Genomic DNA, 26,764 nt, shown 5'->3' with positions numbered 1-26,764 from the left:
GAGAATTGCTTGAAGCTGGGAGGCGGAGGTTGCAGTGAGCCGAGATCGCACCACTGCACTCCAGCCTGGGTGACAAAGCAAGACTCTGTCTGGGGAAAAAAAACCAAAAAAAAACCAAGAAATATCTTAATTTTCTTTTTAAAATCTACAATAAGAAAAACAAGAGTGGCCATGAGGTAATACAGGGCAAGCGCCCTTTGGCCTTGGTTTGGAGAGACAATAGGAAGAGTCTCTTCTGCTTCGGCTGGTAACTGCCCCAGGGAAAAGCAGGCCCGACATTGTCAAAGCTGATTTTTCAAAAGAAGCTAGAAATCAATCCTGTTTTAAGCTCCAGTTTTACAATCTGACATCACATTCAAATTTAAAAAATGATACTGCAGGGTTCTATACGGCCAGACCCTCACACCACGCGCTGGTTGGAGTCTGCCTGCAGCGTCTGTCTGCAACTCTGCCAATGAGTCCTTGGTGCTGGTGTCTGTCTTCCCCGCTGACCTATGGCTTCTTGGGGTGCAGGAGGCGGAGTGCAGCTGTGACTGGGACCCTGGCACCAGCCCAGAGCCTCCTTGCACAGGCGTGCGGATCAGCTGTGCAGCAGGGGACGGCCTTTCTCCTAGAACCACACTGGCTGCTCCCAGGACACACACGCGCTGAGTCCTGGGGTGGCCCCGGCTGCAGGCTGGTCACATCTGCCACTCCACATTCCATGCTCGCCAGCTCCTCGTGGGTGTGCAAGGCGCTCCAGACCTGGCCTGCCCTCCATAGACCCACTCAGCCACTGCCTCTCCCTCCAGGTGCCCAAAGTGACCCTTGGGTCCACACGCCCTCTATGTACTGCCCAACATGGGCTCTCCCCAACCTTCAGACTATACCTCCATGTTAGACCATCCAGACTGCTGCTCCTTTTCTTAGATGCAATCACGCTATTTGTAATCCTGTAAGAGAATGTCTTTTTTTCTTTTTTTTTTTCCAGCAAGGTCTCATCCTGTTACCCAGGCTGGAGTGGTACAATCATGACTCACTGCAGCCTCAACCTCTCAGGCTCAGTCGATCCTCCTGGGACGACAGGCGCGTGCCACCATGCCGGGCTCATTTTTATATTTTTTGTGGAGATGGGGTTTTGTCTTCTTGCCTAGGGTGGTCTCGAACTCCTGGGCTCAAAAGATCCTCCTGCCTCGGCCTCCCAAAGTGCTGAGATTGTAAGTATAAGCACATACTGTGCCCAGCCCAGAATGTCTTTATTTTTGAAAGACACGTGCTGACAACATGTTTAGGGATGAAATGTTCTGAGATCTGTGACTTACTTTCAAATGGTCCCAGAAAAAATACAGACAAAGCAAAAAAACCCCAAAAGCCAACAACTGCCAAGTGCAGCAGGTGGAGATACGGGACAGCACTATGCTGTTCTTTCAATTTCTCTGTGGAGACTCAAAATAAACACACACACACAATCACACACACACTCTCTCACACAATCACCCTATCATCTGTTCTTAATCCTTCAGATCGTGTCACCCAAGCCCCCAGTGGCTCCCGTCTTACCATGAAAACCCAGGCAGTGGCCTTACGAGCCCCCCATACCTGAGGCGCCGCCTCCTATCTGACCCCATCTTATTTATTTATTTATTTATTTATTTATTTGAATTTTCTGAGACACAGTCTCACTCTGTCGCCCAGGCTGGAGTGCAATGGCACAATCTCGGCTCACTGCAGCCTCCACTTCCCAGGTTCAAGTGATTCTCCTGCCTCAGCCTCCTGAGTAGCTGGGATTAAAACACGCACATGCCACCACGCTCCGCTAATTTTTGTATTTTTAGTAGAGACAGGGTTTCACTATGTTGGCCAGGCTGGTCTAGAACTCCTGACCTCAAGTGATCTGCCTGCCTTGGCCTCCCAGAGTGCTGGGATTACAGGTGTGAGCCACTGCACCCAGTCCCCGTCTTATTTTCCAGCTCCTCACTCACTCTTCCCTCTGCCCACACTGCTCTCCTCCCAGATCCCCATACGGCTTGCTCACTTGCCCAGTCTGAGCCTCGTCTTGTTCAAAGGCTGCCCCTGACCACCCCATTTAAAATTGCAACTCCCCTGGTCATTCAGCAAGACCCCCCACCCCCATCCCTTTCCGACTTTATAATTCTCCACCACACTTATCTCCCTAATACTAGGTTGTCTGATTTTTAAATATATTTAAACATTTTTATTAATATAATTATATTTTGAGCCAGGGTCTCACTCTGTCACCCAGGCTGGAGTTCAGTTGTGTGATCACGGCTCACTGCAACCTCCAACTCCTGGGCTCAAGGGATACTCCCACCTCAGCCTCCTGAGTAGCTGGGACCACAGATAGGCACATGCCACCATGCCCGGCTCATTTTAAAACATTTTTTTGTAGAGACAGGACCTTGCTATGCTGCCCAGACTGGTCTCAAACTCTTGGCCTCAAGTGATCCTCCCGCTTCAGCCTTCCAAAGCATTAGGATTACAGGTGTGAGCCACCATGCCTGGCCGATTGTTTGATTTTTATTTATTTACTTATTTTTGAGACAGGGTCTTATTGTCACACAGGCTGGAGTGCAGAGGCATGATCACGGCTCACTGTAGCCTTGACCTCCTGTGCTCAAGTGATCCTCTGACTTCAGCCTCCTGAGTAGCTGGGATCACAGCTGTGTGCCACCACACTTGGCTAATTTTTTTTTTTTTTGGTAGAGATGAGGTCTTGCTATGTTGCCCAGGCTGGTCTTGAACTTCTGGGCTCAAGCAGTCCTCACACCTTGGCCTCCTAAAGTGCAGGGATTACAGGCATGAGCTACTGCACCTGGCCTGTCTGATTTTTTTAATTCCCCCATGAGACCATGTACTCCAGGTGTCACCTCTCTTTACTGTCTCCGTGCTGTGGCTGGCACATGACAGGACCTCCCGGAACACCTAGCCACAGACTGCCTGAAGGCCGGTTACAGGGAGGCCGTCAGAGCCACCTCCAGAGGCCACGTACCTTCAGCTCCTGGGTGCTCCTTCCCATCAGCCTGGGCCTCATCTGCCTTGGCCTCGGTGCCGTCGCTGGGCACAGCCGAGTTGGGCTCTGGAGCGGGGCTGGAGTTGCTGCTGTTCTCCTGTTTGATGGGGGAGGCATCTGCGATGGAGCTCTGGTTGCTGTTGTCGTCTGTGGGGTGTGGGAACAGAACCACAGGATGAAATCCCACAGCTGCCAAGGACGGGCAGGTCGGAGGACTCGGCATCCCTGTGCCTCAATGCCCGGAACCCCACAGCAGCTCTCCCACCGGGGAGGGGCCTGGTTATCGGTTTTTTTTTTTTTTTTTTTTTGAGATGGATCTCACTGTGTCAACCAGGCTGGAGGACTGTGGTGCAATCTCAGCTCACTACCTCCTCCTCCCGGGTTCAAGTGATTCTCCTGCCTCGGCCTCCCGAGTAGCTGGGATTACAGGCACCACTCCTGGTTACTTTTGTATTTTTAGTAGAGACAGGGTTTCACCACGTTGGCCAGGCCCGTCTTGAACTCTAGACCTCCGGTGATCTGCTCACCTTGGCCTCCCAAAGTGGTGGGATTACAGGCATGAGCCACTGCACCCGGCCATGCGGTAGGGGTCTGGATACTGGATACTCCTCCTCCTGGGACCCCTGAGCTCACTCCCGCCCCCACCCCCATCCACCCAAGCACCACAGCCGTCCCATGTGTCCAGAGAGGCAAAGAATTCCGGCGCTGGCCTGACCTTCCCCACACTGAGCCAACTGTACCCTGTGTCTGCAGGCAGCCAGCTGGGGACAGTGGCCTCACATATTTAAAATCTTGGGGGGACATTTGAGGCCTCATTCTGGGTGTGGAAACCAGATGCATTGTGTGTCTGGCAGAGAAGCGATACGGAAGACATGGCATGGTCCGTGAGGCGGGGCTGCCAAGACGTTCTGTCTGACTGATGCAGCCCGGAGCCGAGTTCCACTTGATAGGAAATAAAAAGGAGAGAGAGACAGCGGGAGGTGGCACATTCCACGGGACACATGGTCCACTCCCTTAAAGTCAGTATCATATTAAAAAAAAATTCAAAAAAAGTGGGGGAGGGGAGATGATTTTAGAATAAAGAAAGCTAGGAGACTCGACTAAATATGATGTATGGAAATTATTTGCATCCTGTTTCGAAGGTGCCAGCTGTAACACTTTGGAACAATTGGGGAATTTGAATATGGTCTGGGTTTTAAAAGCTATTAAGGAACTGTTGGTTAATTTAGTTAGAAATGATCATGGGACAGTGGGTATGTAGAAACATCCTGTTTTTAGCAATGCATGCTGTGACGTTTAGGTGCAGACTTGAATGTCATGAGGCAGGGAAATTTACCAGAAAATGCTTCAGTGCAGGCTGCAGGCCAGTGTTAGGATGCTCTGAACTTTTACACTTTTTTTTTTTTTTTGAGACAGAGTCTCACTCTGTTGCCCAGATTGGAGTGCAATGGTGCAGTCTGGGCTCACTACAACCTCCGCCTCCCGGGTTCAAACAATTCTCCTGCCTCAGCCTCCCAAGTAGATTACAGGCGCCTGTCACCATACCTGGTTGAGTTTTGTATTTTTAGTAGAGACAGGTTTCACCATGTTGGCCAGGCTGGTCTCAAACTATTGGCCTGAGGCGATCTGCCCACCTCAGCCTCCCAAAGTGCTGGGATTACAGGTGTGAGCCACCGCACCTGGCCACTAGCTGTGTATTTTTTATATGTGAATTATATTTTAATTACAAAAATTTAACACATCGAAAAAATAGATGAGACAAATATGGCATCATGTTCATGAAAATCAAAGTGGAGTGTATAGGGGGATTGTATCCCCCTCCCTACTGTTCTTGACAACAAAACCCTTTACAATACAAAGAAGAAAGAGAAGGGGTAATTGGCAATGGCATCCACAGTGGGGCTGCGGGCAGAGCTGGGGCCCAGGCTGCACCTCCCCTTGTCCTGCACCCCCTTCTCAAGCACATAGTCACTCTATTTCGTTTTCTGAGATGGAGTCTGTCACCCAGGCTGGAGTGCAGTGGCGCGATCTCGGCTCACTATAATCTCCACCTCCTGGTTCAAGCGATTCTCATGCCTCAGCCTCCCAGGTAGCTGGGATTACAGGCATGCACCACCATGCCCAGTTAATTTTTGTTATTGTTATTATTTTTTAGTAGAGACGGGGTTTCGCCGTGTTGGCCAGGCTGCTCTTGAACTACTGACCTTAGGTGATCCGCTCACCTCAACCTCCCAAAATGCTGGGGTTACAGGAGTGAGCCACCACGCCCAGCCATCTATGTATTTTTTATTTTTAGAGACAGGGTCTTGCTCTGTCACCCAGGCTGGAGTACAGCAGCAGAATCATAGCTCACTGCAGCCTTGAACTTCTAGGCTCAAGCTATCCTCCTGCCTCTGCCTCCTGGGTAGCTGGGGCCACAGGCATGTGCCACTGCATCTGGCTAATTTTTAAATTTTTTGTAGAGATGGGGCCTCACTATGTTGCCCAGGCTGTCTTGGCCCCCTGGGCTCAAGTGATCCTCCTGTCTTGGCCTCCCAAAGCACGGAGATCATAGGCCTGAGCCACTATGCCCAACCTAGGAGAGTCGTTTGAAACAGCAGAGACCCAAGTGGAGGTTTCAAAACCAACACAATATGAAGCAGCCTTTCTGGGGGCCATGCTGCAGCCAGGGCGACGGCCACTTCTGTAAACATGAGAAGGAGACAGGACATCCCAACAGACCTGGGCACCTGCCACCGTGCCAGGCACTAGGCAAAAGCATTTATGGTCACCTCGTGGAATCCTCCCCACAACTCGCTGGAAAGGTGCCATTACCACCTTCACTTTCCAGAGGGGGAAACTGAGGCTGGGAGCAGCAGAGCCACTTGCTGGACCCATCTGCCCAACTCCCAGCCCCATGTACCTCCTCTACCTCAACCTGCCAAGGAAGCACCAGGCAGTCAGGCGGTCCCACACAGGTGACCTGGATCTGATTTTAACTGTACTCTGGGGTGCTCGTTACACAAAAGCATCCTCTTGTGAATTCTGGGACTTACACCAAAAAAAAAAGGATGTATGCTCCCCAATTTCTCCCTCGAGAAAATCTAAACTTTCTTCCTACAGCAAGCACGTGTGCAAGAAGCTGGCCCCATAGGTTCCTGAGGTTGTGAGGCTGTGTTAATGAATGACAATGAGCACTAATGTTTAATGTCTGGTCTAGCCTGGTAGCCTGGTAACAGTGTGACACCAATACTTGGGCTAACTTCAGCTGAGTCTTGTGGACTAAAGGGCCCGGGGCACCACCCTCTCCCTTCATCTCCTGCTGTACCCATCCTCCTACTGGATGCCTTCCAGAAAACTCGCCCAGCCCACAGCTTTCCCTGACCTTCCCATTCACACGACTGCAGTCTGACTGGGTTTCGGCTGCACATGCACGAAAATGAAAATGAGAAAGTGAACAGGGCCTCTGTGGCTGGGGACCTGGTTTGTTCAGCATTCTAGATTCTTCTGGAGAGTTCGTCCAGGTCACAAACCTGGATCTTTTTTTTTTTTGGAGACACGGCCTCACTCTCTTGCCCAGGCTGGAGTGCAGTGGCATGATCTTGGCTCACCGCAACCTTCCCTTCCCAGTTCAAGGGATTTTCCTGCCTCAGCCTCCCGAGTAGCTGGGATTACAGGTGCCCGCCACCATGCCCAGCTAATTTTTGTATTTTCAGTAGACACAGGGTTTCACCATGTTTGGCCAGGCTTGTCTCCAACTCCTGACCTTAAATGATCCTCTCAACTTGGCCTCCCAAAGTGCTGGGATTACAGGTGTGAGCCACCAAGCCCAGCCACAAACCTGGATTCTGTCTTCAAAGGACCTCAAATGCCAGCAATGGCACTGCAAATTATGAACTTGCTAACCATGCATGTTACTTCACCTCACTGGGCCTTAGTTTCTCTGTCTGTAAAATGGGGTTGGTAATTAGACTCAAAAGAGGCAATGATGCTTAGCATGATACCTGGCACATTGTGACGGTTTCATAAATGTTAGCTGTTAACAGGCCAAGGTTTTTTCAAATTTTTATTATAGGCTGGGCACAGTGGCTCATGCCTATACTTCCAGCACTTTGGGAGGTTGAGAGAGGATTGCTTGAACTCAGGAGTTTGAAACCAGCCTGGGCAACACAGCAAGACCCTGTCTCTATTTTTGGATAAAATAAAATAATTTTTTCTTTTTTGATGGAGTCTTGCTCTGTCGCCCATGCTGGAGTGCAGTGGCATGATCTCAGCTCACTGCAACCTCCGCCTCCCAGGTTCAAGCAATTCTCCTGCCTTAGCCTCCCAAGTTACAGGCGTGTAGCACCACACTCAATAATTTTTGTATTTTTAGTAGAGATGGGATTTCACCATATTGGCCAGGCTGGTCTCTAACTCCTGACTTCAAATGATCCTCCCACCTCAGCCTCCTAAAGTGCTGGGATGACAGGCATAAGCCACCATGCCTGGCCCAAAATAAAATATTTATTATCATTATATATATATATATATATTTTTTTTTTTAAGAGATGGGGTCTTGCTCTGTTGCCCAGACTGGAATGCAGTGGTACAATTACCTTTCACTGCAGCCTCCAACTCCCAGGTTCAAGTGATCCTCCCACCTCAGCCTCCAGAGTAGCTGTGACTATAGGTGCGTGTCACCACACCCAGCTAAATTTATTATTAATTTTTAATCTTTTTTTTTTTTTTTTAGACAGAGTCTCACTCTGTTGCCCAGGCTGGAGAGCAGTGGTGCAATCTTGGCTCACTTCAAGCTCTGCCTCCTGGGTACACACCATTCTCCTGCCTCAGCCTCCCAAGCAGCTGGGACTACAGGCGCCCGCCACCATGGCCAGCTAATTTTTTTGTATTTTTAGTAGAGACAGGGTTTCACCGTGTTAGCCAGGATGGTCTCAATCTCCTGACCTCGTGATCCACCCACCTTAGCCTCCCAAAGTGCTGGGATTACAGGCATGAGCCACCGCGCCCGGCCTATTATTTTTTTGTAGAAATGAGGTCTCCCCTTAGCCGGGCACGGTGGCTCAAGCCTGTAATCCCAGCACTTTGGGAGGCTGAGACGGGCGGATCACAAGGTCAGGAGATCGAGACCATCCTGGCTAACACGGTGAAACCCCGTCTCTACTAAAAAATACAAAAAACTAGCCGGGTGAGGTGGCGGGCGCCTGTAGTCCCAGCTACTCCGGAGGCTGAGGCAGGAGAATGGCGTAAACCCGGGAGGCGGAGCTTGCAGTGAGCTGAGATCCGGCCACTGCACTCCAGCCTGGGCGACAGAGCCAGACTCAGTCTCAAAAAAAAAAAAAAAAAAAAAAGAAATGAGGTCTCCCTATGTTGCCCAGGCTAGTCTCAAGCTCCTGGGCTCAAGTGATCCTCCTAACTCGACCTCCCGAAGTGCTGGGATTACGGGTGTGAACCACTGAGCTTGGTCCCATGCCAAGGTTTTTTTGTTTTTTGTTTTGTTGTTTTTTTTTTTTTTTTTTTTTTTTTTTGAGACGGAGTCTTGCTCTGTAGCCGAGGCTGGAGTGCAGTGGCCGGATCTCAGCTCACTGCAAGCTCCGCCTCCCGGGTTCGCGCCATTCTCCGGCCTCAGCCTCCCGAGTAGCTGGGACTACAGGCGCTGCCACCTCGCCCGGCTATTTTTTGTATTTCTTAGTAGAGACGGGGTTTCACCGTGTTAGCCAGGATGGTCTCGATCTCCTGACCTCGTGATCCGCCCATCTCGGCCTCCCAAAGTGCTGGGATTACAGGCTTGAGCCACCGCGCCCGGCCGTTTTGTTTTTGAGACGGAGTCTCGCTCTATCGCCCAGGCTGGAGTGCAGTGGCGCGATCTCGGCTCACTGCAAGCTCCGCTTCCCGGGTTCACGCCATTCTCCTGCCTCAGCCTCCCAAGTAGCTGGGACTACAGGCGCCCGCTGCCATGCCAGGCTAATTTTTTGCATTTTTAGTAGAGACGGGGTTTCACCGTGTTAGCCAGGATGGTCTCGATCTCCTGACCTCGTGATCCGCCTGCCTCAGCCTCCCAAAGTGCTGGGATTACAAGTGTGAGCCACCGTGCCCATTTTTTGTATTTTTAGTAGAGACAGGGTTTCACCATGTTGGCCAGGCTGGTCTTGAACTCCCGACCTCGTGATTCACCTGCCTCGGCCTCCCGAAGGGCTGAGATTACAGGCGTGAGCCACCACCACTGTGATTTTCTAAAGCCCGCTCAGAAACCTACCAGTCCCCCTATCCTTGGAACTGGTGACTGTGTTTTCCAGATAGGTCAATTTGGGCACGTGGGGAGGTTTGCTGGCCTTTCTTCCCTAGAATAAGACAGCCCTGCGTCTGGAGAGGTCAGAAACTCCAGCAAACCAATATTCCCTTCCAGTTTCTTATTTAGTTATTTATCTACTACTACCTGGCTGGACCAAAGGTTCTGGTGGTCAAAAGTACAAAGACATTGAAATTAGGGTCAAGAGACTGAAAAAGGCAGGGGCTGTAGCTCTTGTCTTAGCAGGCCAGACAGGTGATAAAGAGGCGGTGGGTGACCCAGGTGGGCCTGGAGGTGCCTCACTCTTCATAAGGGAAGGCGGCTCTGGCTTCAGGCAGTTCCAGGCAGCCCCTGCCTCAAGGGAGCACACAGCTATGGGGCTGCCAGATCTGATTTCTCAAGGGATGGCAGGATGGAGATTTACTGATTTTCAAACATGGAAAGCCAACTTAATTTTCATGAAGCTTTAGGGACGGGCGCGGTGGCTCACATCTATAAATTCTAGCACTTTGGGAGGCCAAAGCGGGTGTTCGAGACCAGGAGTTGGAGACCAGCCTGGGCAACACGGTGAAACCTACTATCTACTAAAATAAAAAGAAAATTAGCCAGGCGCGGTAGCACAAGCCTGTAATCCCAGCTACTCAGGAGGCTGAGGCAGAAGAATTGCTTGAACCCAGGAGGTAGAGGTTGCAGTGAGTTGAGATCGCACCACTGCACGCCAGCCTGGGTGACAGGAGCGAGACTCTGCCTCAAAAAAAACACAAAAAACCAAAAACACAAAAAAACAAAAAACAAAAAGGAGCTGTAGGTTTGAATTTCTGAGGGCGTTTTCCTTGGGTGGATGGAGACAACCGTGAGGACCCGTGGGGGACACTGGGGACCGGCTCGGAACGTTCTGTGTTTTGACCTGGGTGATGACACGGGTGTGTGCAGTTTGGGAACATTTCACGGAGGCGTACACATATCATCTGCACGTTTCCTCTCAAATAAAAAGGTCAAAACAGAAACAGACACCAGCAACAGGAAACGATGGCACACAGCACCATCTGGATTTGGTAGATGGACCTAGGTTACAACTTTTTTGGTTTTTTTGCCTTTTGAAGAGATGGGGTCTCACTGTATTGCCCAGGCTGGAGTGCAACAGCTACTCTCAGGTGTGATCATAGCACACTGCAGCCTTGAACTCCTGGGCTCAAGCGATCCTCCCGCCTCAGCCTCCTGAGGAGCTAGGACTGCCGGTGTGTGTTCCCCGTACCTGGTTAAGTGACAACATTTGAAATTAAACAGCAAAGGGAGTTAGGCTGTAGACATGGAAGGGCAGTTCCCAAGGTCCTGGTGGGATTAACGTGAAGTCAGAAATCCAGTTTGGAGGCCGGGCACGGTGGTTCATGTCTGTAATCCCAGCACTTTTGGAGGCCGTGGCGGGCAGGCCACTTGAGGCCAGGAGTTCGAGACCAGCCTTGCCAACATGGTGGAACCCCGTCTCTACTAAAAAATATAAAAATTGGTCAGGGATGGTGGCGCATGTCTGTAGTCCCAGCTACTTGGGAGGCTGAGGCAGGAAAATCGCTTGAACCCAGGAGGCATAGATTGTAGTGAGCCAAGACCACGCCACTGCACTCCAGCCTAGGCAACAGAGCGAGACTCCATCAGACTCCATCTCAAAACAAAACAAAACAAACCAAAACAAACAAACAAACAAAATCCAGTTTGGAGATTTCCAGCAGCCAAAACAAAATGGGAAACACAGCCATTTATATAATGTATGAGGGGGTAAGAAACATACATCCAAACAATCTTCCTGGGCATACGAGGCTGACAGAACCTCTCCTGTGTGGTTCTCGTCCCTGGGTGAGGAGAGGGTCTGATTTCTATGTCTCTGGCTTAGTTTATGTCTCTTGGCTTGGTGCGCTGGGAAAAGAAACTTGCTCTCCTCTGCTGAGTCTTCTCCTTGGCACAGAGGCCTCCGGGCCCTGCCCAGCCCTCCTACCCCTTGCCTGGAATGTGAACAAACCTGCTGGAGAAACAAAAACACAACCGAGTGCTTGGCCAAGGCCCCAGGTTGGGCAGGAGAGGCTGGCAGGCCACGGGCACTCACCATGCATGTCCATCATCCCTGGGGAGGAACTGTTCTCCGGAGTGGTCACCTCTGAGCCACACTTCTCGTCCTTGCCTTTTTTCTTATTCTTGTTTTTCTGCAGGGGAGAATGGAGCAGAAACCAAGTCACCAGATCGCATGTGTGTGCACGTGCTCTGAGCCCCTGGGGAGTGGTGTGAATATTTTATTCCGTGGAAGCCTCCTGGAGCCCCCAGGCCTCCGCAGGGTTTTCCTGGGCCTGCATTTGAATGCGTCCTATTAGGGACTGGCCTCTGGATCTTGCCCACTGTGGAATCAAAGAGCCCCACAGAGGGGAGGGTTCTGAGGCTGGCCCAGCTCCGGCACCCTGGGAAATAAGCCTGCCTGTTTCTGGGACTGGCAGCAGCAGTGTGGAAACGCCCCGGCTGGCAGGACCTGCCTCCTCTTTTAGGGAGAGTATCTGGGGAAGAGGCCGCCATCAGCCCAGAGCAGGTACAAAGTAATGCCAGGTGACCCAGAGGTCACTCATTTGCGCCAGCTGCAGGCCCCCTGGAGCAGCCTTTCTCAAAGTGTACTCTGCTGACCTCCAGCACAAACGTGCAGGAGGAGTTAGGAGGGAAGACCCCGGGAGAAAGGAGGGAGGGTGGGGATGCTTTTTGTGCCATTCCTTTTTTTTTTTTTTTTTTGAGACAGAATCTCACTCTGTCACCCAGGCTAGAGTGCAGTGGTGCGACCATGGCTCACTGCAACCTCCAACTCCCGGATTCAAGCGATTCTTTTGCCTCAGCCTCCCAAATAGCTGGGGCTAGAGGCGCACACCATCACACCAGGCTAATTTTTGTATTTTTAGTGGAGACGGGTTTCACCAATATTTTGGCCAGGCTGGTCTCGAACTCCTGACCTCGTGATCTGCTGCCTCAGCCTCCCAAAGTCCTGGGATTATAGGCGTGAGCCACCATGCCCGGTCATTCCTTTTTTTTTTTTTTTTTTTTTTGAGACGGAGTCTCGCTCTATCGCCCAGGCTGGAGTACAGTGGCGCGATCTCGGCTCACTGCAAGCTCCGCCTCCCGGGTTCACGCCATTCTCCTGCCTCAGCCTCCCGAGTAGCTGGGACTACAGGCACTCTCCACCATGCCCGGCTAATTTTTTGCATTTTTAGTAGAGACGGGGTTTCACCGTGTTAGCCAGGATGGTCTCGATCTCCTGACCTCATGATCCGCCCGCCTCAGCATCCCAAAGTGCCGGGATTATAGGCGTGAGCCACCACGCCCGGCCCCTTTTTTTTTTTTTTTTTTTTTTTAACAAAAGGCTGTAGACATGGAAGGGCAGTTCCCAAGATCCTGGTGGGATTCACATGAAGTCAGAAATCATGTTGGAAACAACCTGGGCTCAACGGTAGGAGACTCGTTAAATCAATCATGGTACATTCATTCCAATGAAATCCGATGCAACAATTACAGGGAGTAAGGTGGTTCTTCACAGACTAACATGGGGTGATCTGCAAAATACTAACACACTAAAATATGTCAATATTGCCCATACATATATAAGAAAGATGCAGGATATGTGAGCCTCACCAAGCAAAGAATGTGTGTGCGCGCATGTGTGCGCGCCTGTGTGTGTGTGCATGCGTGTATTTACATGCATGTTTGCGAGCGAAGGCTCCCTTTAGAAAAATAAACAAAACCTGGCAACACTGGGCGCCTCCAGGGGCGAGAACTGGGGTGGGGATGGGGGGATGCAGGCAGGGATGAGAGGCAGATTTTAAAAGATATGCAGTAAAAGAGTAACATCTGAAGATACACAAATCCAAACAGACAAAAGGTGGATTGGTGGTTGCCAGGGGCAGGCGAGGGGAATGGGGAGTGACTGCTGATGGGTGTGAGTTCCTTTTTGGGGGTGATGAAAATGTTCTGGAATTACAGTGGTGACAGTTGCACAACTCTGTGAATATATTCACTGAACTGAATACTTTAAAAGAGTGACTGCTGGCCGGGCATGGTGGCTCACGCCTGTAATCCCAGCACTTTGGGAGGCTCAGGCAGGAAGATGGCTTGAGGCCAGGAGTTTGAGACCAGCCTGAGCAACATAGCCAGACCCTGTCTCTATTAAATAAAAAAATAAATAAGCCAGGTGTGCGGCCGGGCATGGTGGCCCACGCCTGTAATCCCAGCACTTTGGGAGGCTGAGGCAGGCGGATCATGATGTCAAGAGCTTGAGACCATCCTGGCCAACAAGGTGAAACCCCATCTCTACTAAAAATACAAAAATGAGCTGGGCGTGGAGGTGGCGCCTGTAGTCCTATCTACTTGGGAGGCTGAGGCAGGAGAATTGCTTGAACTCAAGAGGGGGAGGTTGCAGTGAGCCAAGATCATGCCACTGCACTCCAGTCTGGCAACAGAGTGAGACTCTGTCTCAAAAAATAAATGAATAAATAAATGAAAATAATACATAAATTAGCCAGGTGTGCATGCCTGCAGTCCCAGCTACTCAGGAGGCAGCGATAGAAGGATTGCTTGAGCCCAGTGGGTCGAGGCTGCAGTGAGTTATGATCCTGCCACTGCACTCCAGACTGGGCACAGAGACCCTGTCTCTTAAAAAAAAAAAAAGTGACTTCTATGATATGTAAATTGTCTTAATTAAAAAACTGTTTTGAATTTGAATTTTGTAACGTGTTTTACCTATTCAAAAGGATGAAATTTTCGAGAGTTCTAAAGTAACAAATGGATATAACCAGATACTGAGTGTTTAAAACAATCAAAAGCTCTCCCTCCACCAGGCAGGTTCCCAGCCCCAACCTGCAGAGACTTAGCGACCTGGTGTGGGGCCCAGGAATCTGCATCTTCTCCAGGTGCTCAGCCAGGCTGAGAACCATCGCCCCGGAGGGAAAGGGGGTGGGGGAGGGGCACGTGGCACATCCTAGTTCACAGATGAAGAGGGAATTTGCATTTCTCGGCACCGTCTGCACAGCCGGCACAGTGCTCAGTATTCTCCGTGGTGATATATTGCTTTTGCTCTGTTGCAGAAACCGCGAGTTGGATGTTACTGCTCCATTACACAAAAGAGGGGACTAAGGCCCAGCAAGGTGGGGTCACCTGCCCAACATCACAGGTTAATCGGGGCTGGTCTGTCTGCCTCCAAATCCAACGGTCCCTTGAAGCCTAGAGCTGCCAGGTCCTTCCTGATGGCCCAGAGCTTACATTTTCCCCTTGATCATATTCCATTTGGCACTTCCCTGATATCTGTTTCATGCTATTCTATAATTATCTTCCCCCAACGAGATTAGAAATTCCTTGAGAGCAGGGACCACATCTTCTCAAATGCAACCGGGGTTTCTACACCTAATGGCGGGCAAGGCACAGACATGGGCTGGAGCCAGGAGCTGCCTTCGAGGGGCCTGCCCTGCTCTTCCCTGGGAGATGCGGAGAGAGACTAAGGCTCAGTCCCTTTGGGGAAAGCAGCTCTGGTGGTTCCGGGAGCCCAGGCTAGAACCAGAAGGGACAACAAAGGCCCACGTTCAGGGATGAGCATGTGATCACGGGGTGAAGAACGGAGCCACAGCCCTGCTCAGAGACCCAAGACTTGCAGGGCAGGTAACTGAAGATGGGCGGAGAAACTTAGCCCCTGTCTTTTTGGAGGAAGCTGGACCCCCACATACTTCCCCCACCCCAAATCTACCAATCATGACCTCATGTCGCTCCCAGGAGTGGCTACAGCCATGTGGGTTAGTCTGTGCCATCTTCCCGGGTAGAAGGACTGAGTTTGAGTAAATAGGGAAGGCAGTCCAGGCAGCGGGGAACAGCCCGGGCAAAGGCCTATGGGGGAGACTGTTCTTGATTTGGGATGGAAATGAGAGGGGTCTCTGGAGGTAACTGGCCTGGGAGCCACTAAGTTGGAGAGCCCTGTCTGCTGGGGGCAGTTGCCAGCCATCACAGGACAGTGCCTCGCGCTCCCTCTAGTGGTGGAAGTCGGGATGGCGCCACCCCTCCTAGAGCCCTCTAAGACCCCGCATCCCTGCACCAGGCTTTCCTAACCCCGGGGGGCCACGGGGGGGGCCCTGTCACCACCAGCTCCACTCACCAGAAGCTTTTCCAAGCGCAGAGAGAACATGCGCTTTGGAGTCAGACAGACCTGGGCTCCATTCACAGCTCTGAGGTGAGCTGTGTGACTCTAGGCAAGTGGCTTCACCTCTCTGAGCCTGTGTCCTCCCTTGTACAGAGGAGAGTTAAAAACATCAACTCCACAGGCTGAGTAGGAAAAATAACAGAGATGCCGCATGTGAGGCATCAGCCCAGGGCCTGGCAGATGGTCAGAGGCTCAGGAACAGAACCACAAAGGTGGGGAGAACATGCCTATCTGTGGGCGCCACCACACCTGCCCCAAAACACAGTGCCAAGCCCTGGGGAGGGCGCTCAGCCCAGAAGATACAACTTGCAGGTCAGGCGCGGTGGTTCACACTTTAACTCCAGCACTTTGGGAGGCCCAGGCAGGTGGATCATCTGAGGTCAAGAGTTCGAGACCAGCCTGGCCAACATGGTAAAACCCCATTCTACTAAAAATACAAAAAATTGGCCCATGCGGTGGTGCGCACCTGTAATCACAGCTACTTGGGAGGCTAAGGCTGAAGAATCTCTTGAACCCACGAGGCAGAGGATGCAGTGAGTCAAGATCACGCCACTGCACTCCAGCCTGGGCAACAGAGTGAGACTCTGTATCAAAAAAAAAAAAAAAAAAAAAAAAAAGAAGAAGAAGAAGAAGAGGAAGGAAGAAGAAGAAGAGACACCTTGCAGGATGTTCCCCCACCCCCACTGCTCTGAGGGCCAGACTCTGGGCTGGAGTAGGAGGGGTGGGGACTGGTCCAGCAGCCTCCCCAAGTCTAAGCTGGGTCCTTCTAATCCCAGGGGCTCTTGGTCCCAGAGCCCCAGCACAGTGGGTAGCAGCGAACAACCTCCCTCCGCATGGTGGGAGGAGCATGAATGGGTGGCCCACCCCAGGGGACCAGCCCTCCATACTCACGTCGTCAACCTTGGGCTCCGTCACAGGGACCCATTTGTAGATTCGTAGGGATGTGTCACCAACGGTCACCCATTTCTTCTCCCTGAGGAGGACGAGGAAGAGCCTGTTACTGCGGACTCTTCATCCCTGGGGGACACAGGCCACACTCCCTTGGGGCTGAGAGCAAGCTCCAGATCACACAGATGAGGGTTTGAATCCCAGCTCCACCCTCACTAGCAGGAGCCCCTGGGCAGGCCACATCACCCATCTAAGCCTGGTTTCTCCACCCCGTTACACCACACAGGGTGGCTGCCCTCTCCAGGCTGTCACCAAAAAGGCTGAGGGCAGGGCTGCCATTACAAGGACTCCTATGGGTGGCGGGAGTCAGGCCCAGGTCCCCCTGTGTCACTGCCAATGCCACTCAGCCAGTGAACTGGGCCACCCGTGCCCTTCTGGGCAGCCGAGAGGCCTTCAGGCCAGCAGGCCGATTCCTCCTGTCGGGGGTGGAGTCGTCACCAAGGACACCCCGGGGCTCCTCCTGCCCTCTGGGCAATGCGTCTGAGTTGGGGAGGCAGAAGCAGGCAAGCCGGGGCACCGCCCCCACTGCCGGAAGCACGCCCTTCGAGGCGGCCAAGGAGAGCCAGGGAGTGGTGACCTCAGCCCGAAAGGAGGTTACACGGCCTGATCTGTGGGTGGCAGCCGGGTGGGAGGGGACCTGCACCCCTGATTCGGGGCTCCTAGTGACCCTGTCTGCAAGGTCGCCCCAGCTGCATTACAAACGCCTGAAGGACCAAGTCCAGACCCCCTACTATGAGAGGCAGGTTTGTGGATGAGGAGAAACTTACAAGCCACAGAAGCAAACAGGACCAGTTTTCACTGGAGATAACAATGACCACCCTCTCCTCCACCCCACCACTCTGATCCGAGCCACTGTCATTGTTCCGATTATTGCTACAGCCAGCCACCTCCTGTCCTTGACTCCCTGCACTCCACTTGTCCCTTACAGCCCGAAAGGCCCAGCAGCCACACCCCTGAGGGGACTGAGGCTCAGGAGAGCCCCCCAGAAGTAGGGCTGGGTTGGAACCGAGGCTTCTAAATCAAGGCTCTGCCAGATAGGAGATGTGTGAGGCCACCAAGGAGCCACTGATGGCTCAGCTAGGAGGCTGGCAGATTTAAGGGCCCCAGCAGGGGCTGTTGGGGCAGGCACACCCCTGGTACAGGCGACATAGCTGCCCAAGTCCTCAGCAATTTTAGTGACAAAAGTTCCCAGAACCAGGCATTCTCTGTGGCACAAGCACCTCTGTCCGTGAGCTGCCTGGCACCTTTTCTGGACTCTCTGCCCAAACTCAGCCTTAGGTCACCCCCTTGTGGGGCACATGGCCCTCACATGCTGGTGTGACAGGTTACAGGACTCCCACACTGTCACCACGAGGGTTGCGGGATGACAGAGCATACTCAAAGCCAGCCAGCCGAAACCACAGACACCTCACCCCCAAAAACCCTGCCTGCTCGGGTCCCATGTGTTCCCTCAGAGGACACCACAGCCTGGCTTTTCTTATTATACCAATGGCCATTCCTAGTGCCTTCTATGTATCAAGTACTGTGCTGGCTCGTCTGGCAGGAAATGGCAACTTCCCCATTTGACAGATTAAGAAACTGAGGCACAGGGCAGTGAAGGTGAACTCATTCTCCCAGAGCCAGCACTCAAACCCTTCACCCAGCACAGCTGTTGAGACCAGCCTCTCCGCTCCCCCTCCTTGCACATTTTCACCCAGAAACGATGCAGGAAAGACGGGTGTCTTAAGTCTACTGGCCAGTCTCCTGCCTCCTGTGAGCAGAGCAGAAAAACCACAATGCCCACCTTTCCCCTCCTCCATTCTGAGCCATCAGAAGGTGTCCAGAAGAGACAGGGTACTCCTGGGAAGAACCTCAGTTGTTAGCGCAACCATCACAATAGCCATTGTGTGCCCAGGCTGTTACATGCCAGGCTCCACGCCAAGCACTTTACTTACACACTCTCTCTCCCTGGGATTCCCAACAGGCTACAAGAGCGGGACGACTGTCACCCTTTTTACAGATGCAGAAACAGGATGCACAGAGAGGTTATACCACTAGCTTGGGGTCTCACAGATAGGAAGTGGCAGAAGAGAATTAGATTTGGGCTTGGACCCCAGACACCACCTCCTGCTATTCTGTTTCCCATGAAAACCAAGAATCATTCTAAAGGAGCGCCAAGGTAACAGAAGCTGGAGGAAGAATGACAAATTGCCAGGACCCCATGCAGATTGGCCAAAGCCATTCATTACTCATGAGCCCTGGACCAGCTTCCCAGTAAATCAACCCATTCAAGGTTTGATTGTGTTTGGGGGGAAAAAAAAAAAAGTAATTGACTTGTAACACACAGGACACCTTTCAGGGCAGATAGTGTGCCAGAGATCTGGGCTTTGTGGCCGCAAATCAGCCAGATGCAAGTTTGCGGCTGCTTCCCAGTGAGGCTCAAGACCACCACAGGCTACAAGCTGAATGCAGCCAGGCTTCCGTGCCTCTCTTTGTCCCGACTGGCAACCTCTTCAACGAGTTCTCAAGTTACCTCAGCGATGAGAAACTGTATTTGTAGGTGTGGACATTGAGGGGGCTTCGGGACAGAGGCAAGAACATTAAGAACTCTACCTCTGGGCTGGACCTATGCTCAGCCAAGCAGCCACCCAGAGAGGCCGCAGAGCTCAAGTTTAAGGCACCAAGTGAGCACCCGGGAGGACATAGGATTCCACAGACACATTGGGAGGGCACACGGGTTCAGCAGAGTAGCTGAGGTTTCCCACAATTGCCCCCCAAAACCATCACCACAGAACACACAGCCCTTCCCAAAAAGGGGCATTGCTCCCCTCCACCAATGAGGGTATTAAGCTATGCTCATCACTTTCCTATTTTTTCATTTTTTAAAATTTTTTGAGACGGACTCTCACTCTGTGGCCCAGGCTGGAGCGCAGTGGCACAATCTCGGCTCACTGCAACCTCTGCCTCCCGGGTTCAAGCGATTCTCCTGCCTCAGCCTCCTGAGTAGCTAGGACTACAAGCACATACTACCATGCCCGGCTAATTTTTGTATTTTTAGTAGAGACGGGTTTCACCATGTTAGCCAGGCTGACTGACCTCAGGTGACCCACCCACCTCGGCCTCCCAAAGTGCTGGAATTACAGGTATAAGCCACTGCGCCCAGCCTATTTTTTTTTTTTTTTTTTTTTTGAGATGGAGTCTCGCTCTGTCGCCCAGGCTGGAGTGCAGTGGCCGGATCTCAGCTCACTGCAAGCTCCGCCTCCCCGGTTCATGCCATTCTCCTGCCTCAGCCTCCCGAGTAGCTGGGACTACAGGCGCCCGCCACCTCGCCCGGCTAGTTTTTTTTTTTGTATTTTTTAGTAGAGATGGGGTTTCACCGTGTTAGCCAGAATGGTCTCGATCTCCTGACCTCGTGATCCACCCGTCTCGGCCTCCCAAAGTCCTGGGATTACAGGCTTGAGCCACCGTGCCCGGCCTGCCCAGCCTATGTTTTATTTTTTTGAGATAGGGTCTCCCTCTGTTGCCCAGGCTGGAGTGCGGTAGTGCGATCACTGCTCACTGCAGCCTCGACCTCCTGGGCTCAAGTGATCTTCCTGCCTTGGCCTCCCAAAATGCTGGGATTACAGGTTTGAGCCACCACGCCTGAGCCCCACTTTATATTTAGGGTGGCAAACAACCGGTCAACAGACGTGTTTTGTTTGGCCTACACAGTACTTTAAAAATGTTAAATCTGCTGCCAAACTTCAAAACAAAACAAAACAAAACAAAACAAAAACAGGCTTCGCATAAGATTCCAGACTTCTGGCTACTCCTGAAAACATGACCCGGGCCCACATGCCCTGGGAAGCGACAGCTTGCCCCAGATGGGCTCTCTGGCCCCCTCGGATACCCTCACTCTTGACACCTGTAGGCACTGGGTCTAGAAATCACCACGACCCCTAGACTGCAGCCCAGCTTGCTGCAAAGCTGGCCCTGGCTGTGCCACGCGCCTCCTGTCTTGGCGGCCCCGTCACCTTACCCTGACTTCAGCACCTCTCTCTTCCCATTACACTTGGGCTCCTGGGAGGAAAGGACAAAAATGAGTTCCCAGCAGTAGGAATATAGCCCCAAATGCTCCTCTCCAGCACAGACTCCTATATAAACTACAAGAATCCATCCCAGATTCTCCAGGCTAAGGCCAATTTTGAATGTTCTCCTGCATCCAGGTCCAAGGGCTAGCCAACAAGACCATCTTAGGGTTACCCACTGCCCAAGAGGACGCTGCTGACTCCCTCCAGGAGAGCTCTAATCCCTGTCCTTGTACTCACTTCTCAGGGCTAGTCCCTGCCACCTCAGGAGGCCTGGCCCATGGCTGGCCTCACCCTAGCGAGGCCCAGGTCTGCCTGACTTGTCATGTGCCTAGAAGGAAGGTCTCCATGATGAAACTTCCGGAGGAGCTGAGACAAGGGAGGCCTCAGGCCCAAACCTCCACCTCTCCTGGGACAGACAGGAGGTCTTCGGGCACAGACCTTTCTCAGTCCTCACAGCAAGTCATTGAGGGAACCCTCAGACCAGGCTGAGGGGTCCTGGGCCTAAGCCTACTTTGTTTGTTTGTTTGTTTTGTTTTTTGAGACAAGGCTGTCACCCAGGCTGGAGTGCAGTGGCATGATCACAGCTCACTGCAGCCTCAACCTCTTGGGCTCAAGTGATCCTCCGGGCTTAGCCTCCTGAGTAGCTGGGATTACATACGAGGGTCACCATGCCTAATTTTTTTTTTCTTTTTTTTTTCTTTTTGAGACAGCGTCTCGCTTTGTTGCCCAGGCTGGAGTGCAGTGGTGCGATCTCAGCTCACTGCAGGCTCTGCCTTGTGGGCTCACGCCATCCTCCTGCCTCAGCCTCCCGAGTAGCTGGGACTACAGGTGCCTGCCACCACGCCCGGCTAATTTTTTGCATTTTTAGTAGAGACGGGGTTTCACCGTGTTAGCCAGGATGGTCTCGATCTCCTGACCTCATAATCCTCCCACCTCGGACTCCCAAAGTGCTGGGATTACAGGCATGAGCCACCGTGCCCGACCTTTTCATTTTTTTGAGATGAAGTCTTGCTCTGTCGCCCAGGCTGGAGTGCAGTGGCGTGATCTCGGCTCACTGCAACCTCTGCCTCCCAGGTTCAAGCAATTTTCCTGCCTCAGCCTCCAGAGTAAGTGGGATTACAGGCATGCACCACCACAGCCAGCTAATTTTTTGTATTTTTAGTAGAGAGAGGGTTTCACCATGTTGGCCAGGCTGATTTCGAACTCCTGACTTCAGGTGATCTGCCTGCCTCGGCCTCCCAAAGTGCTGGGATTACAGGCATGAGCCAGCGCGTCCATCCTAATTTTTCTTTTGCTTTTTCTTCTTCTTTTTTTTTTTTTTTTTTGAAACGGAGTCTCGCTCTGTTGCCCAGGCTGGAGTGCAGTGGTGCGATCTCAGCTCACTGCAAGCTCTGCCTCCGGGTTCACACCATTCTCCTGCCTCAGCCTCCCGAGTAGCTGGGACTACAGGAACCCACCACCACATCTGGCTAATTTTTTTTGTATTTTTTTAGTACAGACGGGGTTTCACTGTGTTTGCCAGGATGGTCTCGATCTCCTGACCTCGTGATCTGCCCACCTCAGCCTCCCAAAGTGCTGAGATTACAGGCGTGAGCCACCGCCCCTGGCTTTTTTTTTTTTTTTTAGAAGATATGGAATCTCACTATGTTACCCAGGCTGGTCTTGAACTCCTGGGCTCAAGAAATCCTCCTGTCTCAGCCTCCAAAGTGCTGGGATTACAGGCATGAGCCACCGTGGCGGGCCTCCAAGCCTCCGCTGCAGCCCAAGCTTTCATCTCCCACCATCGCCCTGGACCCCTTCTCTCCTCCACCAGCACAGGGCCTCCAAACCCTGGCCCAGTTTCCCAAAAAAAGCCCGCCATTTTGTTTTCCCTTCAGCCATCTTCTGGTCACCTCACACTCCACCGGCCTGCCTTGCTGAAACAGCCCACAAACAGAAGAGGACACAGCCTGCCCCAAATGAGAGGGAGGCCACAGCTTTTCCGGGGGTGGGGGAAGCGTCAGGGGACAGTGGGTGGGTGGGTGGGTGGGTAATTTTAGGGGTCACTAGGGCTGAGGAGAAACCCACCCAAGGCTCATGGGGCCAAATGATCTGCCAGACACTTCATCTTCCCTCTGGGTAAAATACAGGATGCCCTGTTAAATTTGCATTTCAGATAAATAGATAATTTTTTAGTATAAGTGTGTCCCAAATATTGCATGAGACATACTCAAAAACATTTATTTTTAATTCTTTCACTGTTTATCTGAAATTCGAATTTAACTGGGTGTGCTGTATTTTTATCTGGTTAAACCTGGCAACCCCACCTCCCCACCAGTGGTGAAATGCATGGTTGGTGGCCACACAATTAATAAACAACCCAAAGTCTCGTGGGCTGAGTCAAAGACCCAATCCGAAGGCACGGGGAAGGTGGGATATGCTCTCAGGGGCCGGAGAAACCTGGGCAATCCGAAGGCACGGGGAAGGTGGGATATGCTCTCAGGGGCCGGAGAAACCTGGGCAGTAAGTCCAAGGCTTCGCTTAGAAGGGGCCAAAAAAGGCCGGGCGCGGTGGCTCAAGCCTGTAATCCCAACACTTTGGGAGGCCGAGATGGGTGGATCACGAAGTCAGGAGATCGAGACCATCCTGGCTAACACGGTGAAACCCCGTCTCTACTAAAAAATACAAAAAAAAACTAGCCGGGCGAGGTGGCGGGCGCCTGTAGTCCCAGCTACTCGGGAGGCTGAGGCAGGAGAATGGCGGGAACCCGGAAGGCGGAGCTGCAGTGAGCTGAGATCCAGCCACTGCACTCCAGCTTGGGCGACAGAGCGAGACTCCGTCTCAAAAAAAAAAAAAAAAAAAAAAGAAGGGGCCAAAAAAAAAAAAAATCTCAAAGCCAAGTTTCTACAAAGTCCACCTTACAACACTGAGCAACAGCTCCTCCTGCGCCCAGGGCGGGGTGCTCTTGGAGGCATGACCTCACTCGTCCTCAACAACCTGAGGGGACCTGGAAGCCAAGCAGAGAGCCCCGGGTCACCATGGTTAGAGAAGTGACAATGGTATGCCGAAGGTCGCGGCAAGGAAGTGAACTGGAAGTTGGACCATGAGATCCCAAAGCCTGAGGTCTTCAGAGGACACGAGGTGTTGTTTCCCCAAACCCAGGGAGGCGCAGAGGCACAGCCCCACAAGCCCCAACTACAGGCCTGGTCCCCGCGGGGTCAGCGGGCTGGAAGGTCTCCAGGCCGGCCGCCCTGGGGCCCGCGGGGTGGGAAGCCCCATCTCTCCATCTGCCCTCCTGGCAGAGCAGCTGGCCGCTCTGCGGGAGCAGCTGTCAGGGTGCAGGAGCCTCTGTCCCGCCGGGAACCTGGGGTAGGAGGCCCCACCACGCCTCCTTGAGCAGAGAAAGGCGGCTTGCCGGATGCTTCCCAACCTCCAGGTCGGCGACAGAAGGGACCCAGGCACAGACACCAGTTCTTTCTTTGCACAGGGGCTGAGGCAAGGAGGGGAGCAACTCCGGGCTTCCCGCGGGGAATCCCACAGTAGAGGGGGCTGCGGGTTGTTTCCCAGCGTGTGTGTGTTGGCCTGCAGCTGTTTCTGCCATTTTTAAATGGCTCCAGTTGGGCACCGGGCACCCTGCGTACCAGGGGAGCTCCCGAGACACCGACGACTTGGATCTCAACTTTGGAAAGCCTCCCCTTCTCACGGTTCTGAAAATTCTTTGTCCCACTGGAGCCAAACCCAGCCCACGGCCGGGCATCCGGCCATCGCAGCCAGCCCTTTCCATAGGAGGCCGGGGAGCACGTGGACTTTATTGATTTTCCTCTTGCCTTTTTTGTTGGGTTTGACTCAGAAAGGACAGCTAACTTGTGACACCGCCACACCGGAGGCTCGCCCCCAGTGGCTTTTAGAGACCAAGGCGCTACTCGAGAAACGACACCCCCAAACGTAAACATCCCCTGCCACCGGGCCTGCCCGGCTTCCAAGCTCGAAATAAAGCGTCGGGACGAGCCCGCGGGCGCTGACACTCGGGGCCAGAGTCGCCGCGGCTCCTCTCCCTCCGGGACCCGGTGAAGGCGTGGGAAAAAAACAATAAAGTTGAAATCAGGGATCGGGGAGTTTTCAACAAGTCTGACCCAACCTGGCAATCTGCTCGCGCCTCGGGCCTGGCCCAGGGGCCGATTCCGAGCAGACCCCGACGAGGCCGCGAAAAGGTTCGATCCCCTTAATATCGACCGGGCCACGCCGGGGGGACGCTAAAGTGAACCCGAAAACCACGCGCGGCCGCCGCCGCGTCCCCCTCTCCCCAGTGCAGAGAACAAAAACAACGGCTCCCTCCGCAAAACAAACACGAGCTCCCGGTGTGGAGAGGCAGCCGCGGCCCAGGACCAACAGCTTCTGGCCAAAAACATCGGCTGACCCGAGCCCCCCTCCCGGGGCGCCGCGCAGAGTAGGGTGGAACGTGGGCGCCCCGCGCCCCTGGCCGCTGGCGCCCGGCGCTCGCCCCCATCTTTCCTGGTCGCCGAGAGCCCTCGCTCCAGGCAGCCCAAAGCGCTAAATTTAAACGGCTCGCGCTTTGCAAACTCCGCAGACTCGAGGGCGCCGGGCCCGGGAGGCGGGAGCCGGCGGCCGGGCGGGCCGGGGCCGACTGAGGGCGGCGGGGCGCGGGCCGGGGCGCGCGGGGAGGAGACGGCGGCGGCGGCCCGCTCGGAGCCTGCACAATGGAGCTCGCGCTTTCCCCGCCGCCGCCGGCATCGCGGCCCCGGCGCGCGGGAAGCCGCTTTCATGTGACTTGCACAAAACGAAATGGCTTCTGGGGCCGGCCCCGAGCCCCCCTCCCGGGAGCCGAGCGCCGCCGCGGGGGCCGCCCCGCCGCTCCAGCCGCCCGACCCCGGCGCCCTCCGCCTCCTGTCCGCCGCCACCGCCGCGCCAGGTGGGCGACAGGCGCGAGCGCACCTGGGCAGCGGCCGCGGCCCCCGCCTGGCGCAGGTGACCCGGCTCGCGCGCCGCCCGCCCGCCCTCGCCAAGTCCCGGGGCCCGCGGCGGGGCCGGGCCAGGGCAGGCGACCGGGGCGCTGCGCCCCGCGGCTTTCCGGAGCCGCGCTCGGGCTCGGGGTGGCCGGGGGGGCGGCGGGTGCCTCCGCTTACCATTTGCGCACTTTCTCGATCGCCGCCATGACCCTCTTGATATCATCTTTGGCCCGGCTCCTGGTCTCGGCTCGAACCGACCTGCCCGACATGGTTCCGGCGGGGAGACGGAGGCTGGGGAGCGCGCCCGCCGGGTCCTGCTCGCCCTCCGCGGAGGCCACACTCGCGCCCGCCCGCCGCTCACTCACTCGCGCACAGACACTCGCACTCTCACACGCACACACTCACACACACATACACACACACACACATACACACACACACACACACACACAAAAAGCCCGGGGCCGCCGCGCGCCCGGCCCAGTGCGCAAGCGCCGGGCGGCAGCTGCACCGAGCAGGGGGAGCCGCGCCGCCGCCGCCGCCGGCAGTGCGGCCTCCGGGCGCCGCGGCCACCGGGCAGCGCCACCGGGCCTCCTGCGCCCCCAGAGGGGACGCCCCGCACGCCCTCCCGAGGAGGTGCCGAAGGGCGCACGGCGACCCCCGGCTCCGGGCGAGCGGCGGGGGCGGGCCTGCGGACGTGCGCGCAGACCCTTCCTCGGAGGCCGCAGGTGCCGAGGGGTCCACCGGAGACAGCCGGTCTGCGGGGCGGGGGGGACGCGTTCCCCGGGACCCAGCCCAGCTGCCCCTGCCCTGCCCCCGGAGCGCGGCGGCGGGTGCAGTAGTGCAAGTTTCTTGCAGGTCTCTTGACTTCTCCGAGTTGAAGGCGCCGGTTCGGGACGCGAGGTGCTCTTGGAAAGAGTTGGGCATCGCGCATCTCTGCTGGCCCGCGGCCCTGTTCAAATGAGAGCTAGGACGTCGCCTGCCCCAGGCTTTGTCCTTTTGGAAAACTGGGGTTGTAGGAAGGTGCCTGGGGCCAGGCGGACTACCAGAGACTCTCGACCTTGCGTACTAAAGAGTTTTCTGCTCAGCAAAAGCTGAATGATGATCAGCATCGTAACAGGGACTCTTCCTCCCGCCCCCGTCCCCTTAGAAGTTGCCTTGTCATAAACAAGGCGAGAGGGTCTTCGCTGAGCTTCACCGGAGGACCACGATTTCACCTTAAGCCACTCCTGACTTCAGTACCAGACTGAGACCAGGCGCTGTTATTGCCCAAATGGCCCTAGCGGGTACTAGGGGCTGGTCTCATCTACAAGGAGGGCTTTTGAGGCCTCCCAGCAGAGC

General features: G+C 54.0%; 1 protein-coding gene across 5 annotated transcripts in view; it reads right to left on the bottom strand.

Moving 5' to 3' along the window:
• Positions 1-25,916, bottom strand: part of BCL7A (BAF chromatin remodeling complex subunit BCL7A) — a 41,387-nt gene extending 15,471 nt beyond the window's left edge. For all 5 annotated transcript variants that reach the window (XR_013401618.1, XM_028830020.2, XM_077955565.1 and 2 more), the window contains exons 1-4: positions 25,601-25,916; positions 16,372-16,453; positions 11,377-11,473; positions 2,990-3,157 (exon numbers count right to left, since the gene is read on the bottom strand). Coding sequence is in view for 4 of the 5 variants with exons in the window: in XM_028830020.2 (XP_028685853.1) it covers positions 2,990-3,157; positions 11,377-11,473; positions 16,372-16,453; positions 25,601-25,692 (439 nt within the window). In the remaining variant the exon portion in view is untranslated. The remainder of the gene's footprint in view (positions 1-2,989; positions 3,158-11,376; positions 11,474-16,371; positions 16,454-25,600) is intronic.
• Positions 25,917-26,764: the final 848 nt, after the last annotated feature.

The sequence above is a fragment of the Macaca mulatta genome, chromosome 11 (assembly GCF_049350105.2).
Source record: "Macaca mulatta isolate MMU2019108-1 chromosome 11, T2T-MMU8v2.0, whole genome shotgun sequence".
NCBI lineage: Eukaryota > Metazoa > Chordata > Mammalia > Primates > Cercopithecidae > Macaca > Macaca mulatta.
Note: the sequence above shows the minus strand (reverse complement) of the source record. Positions and strands in the feature narration are given on the sequence as shown.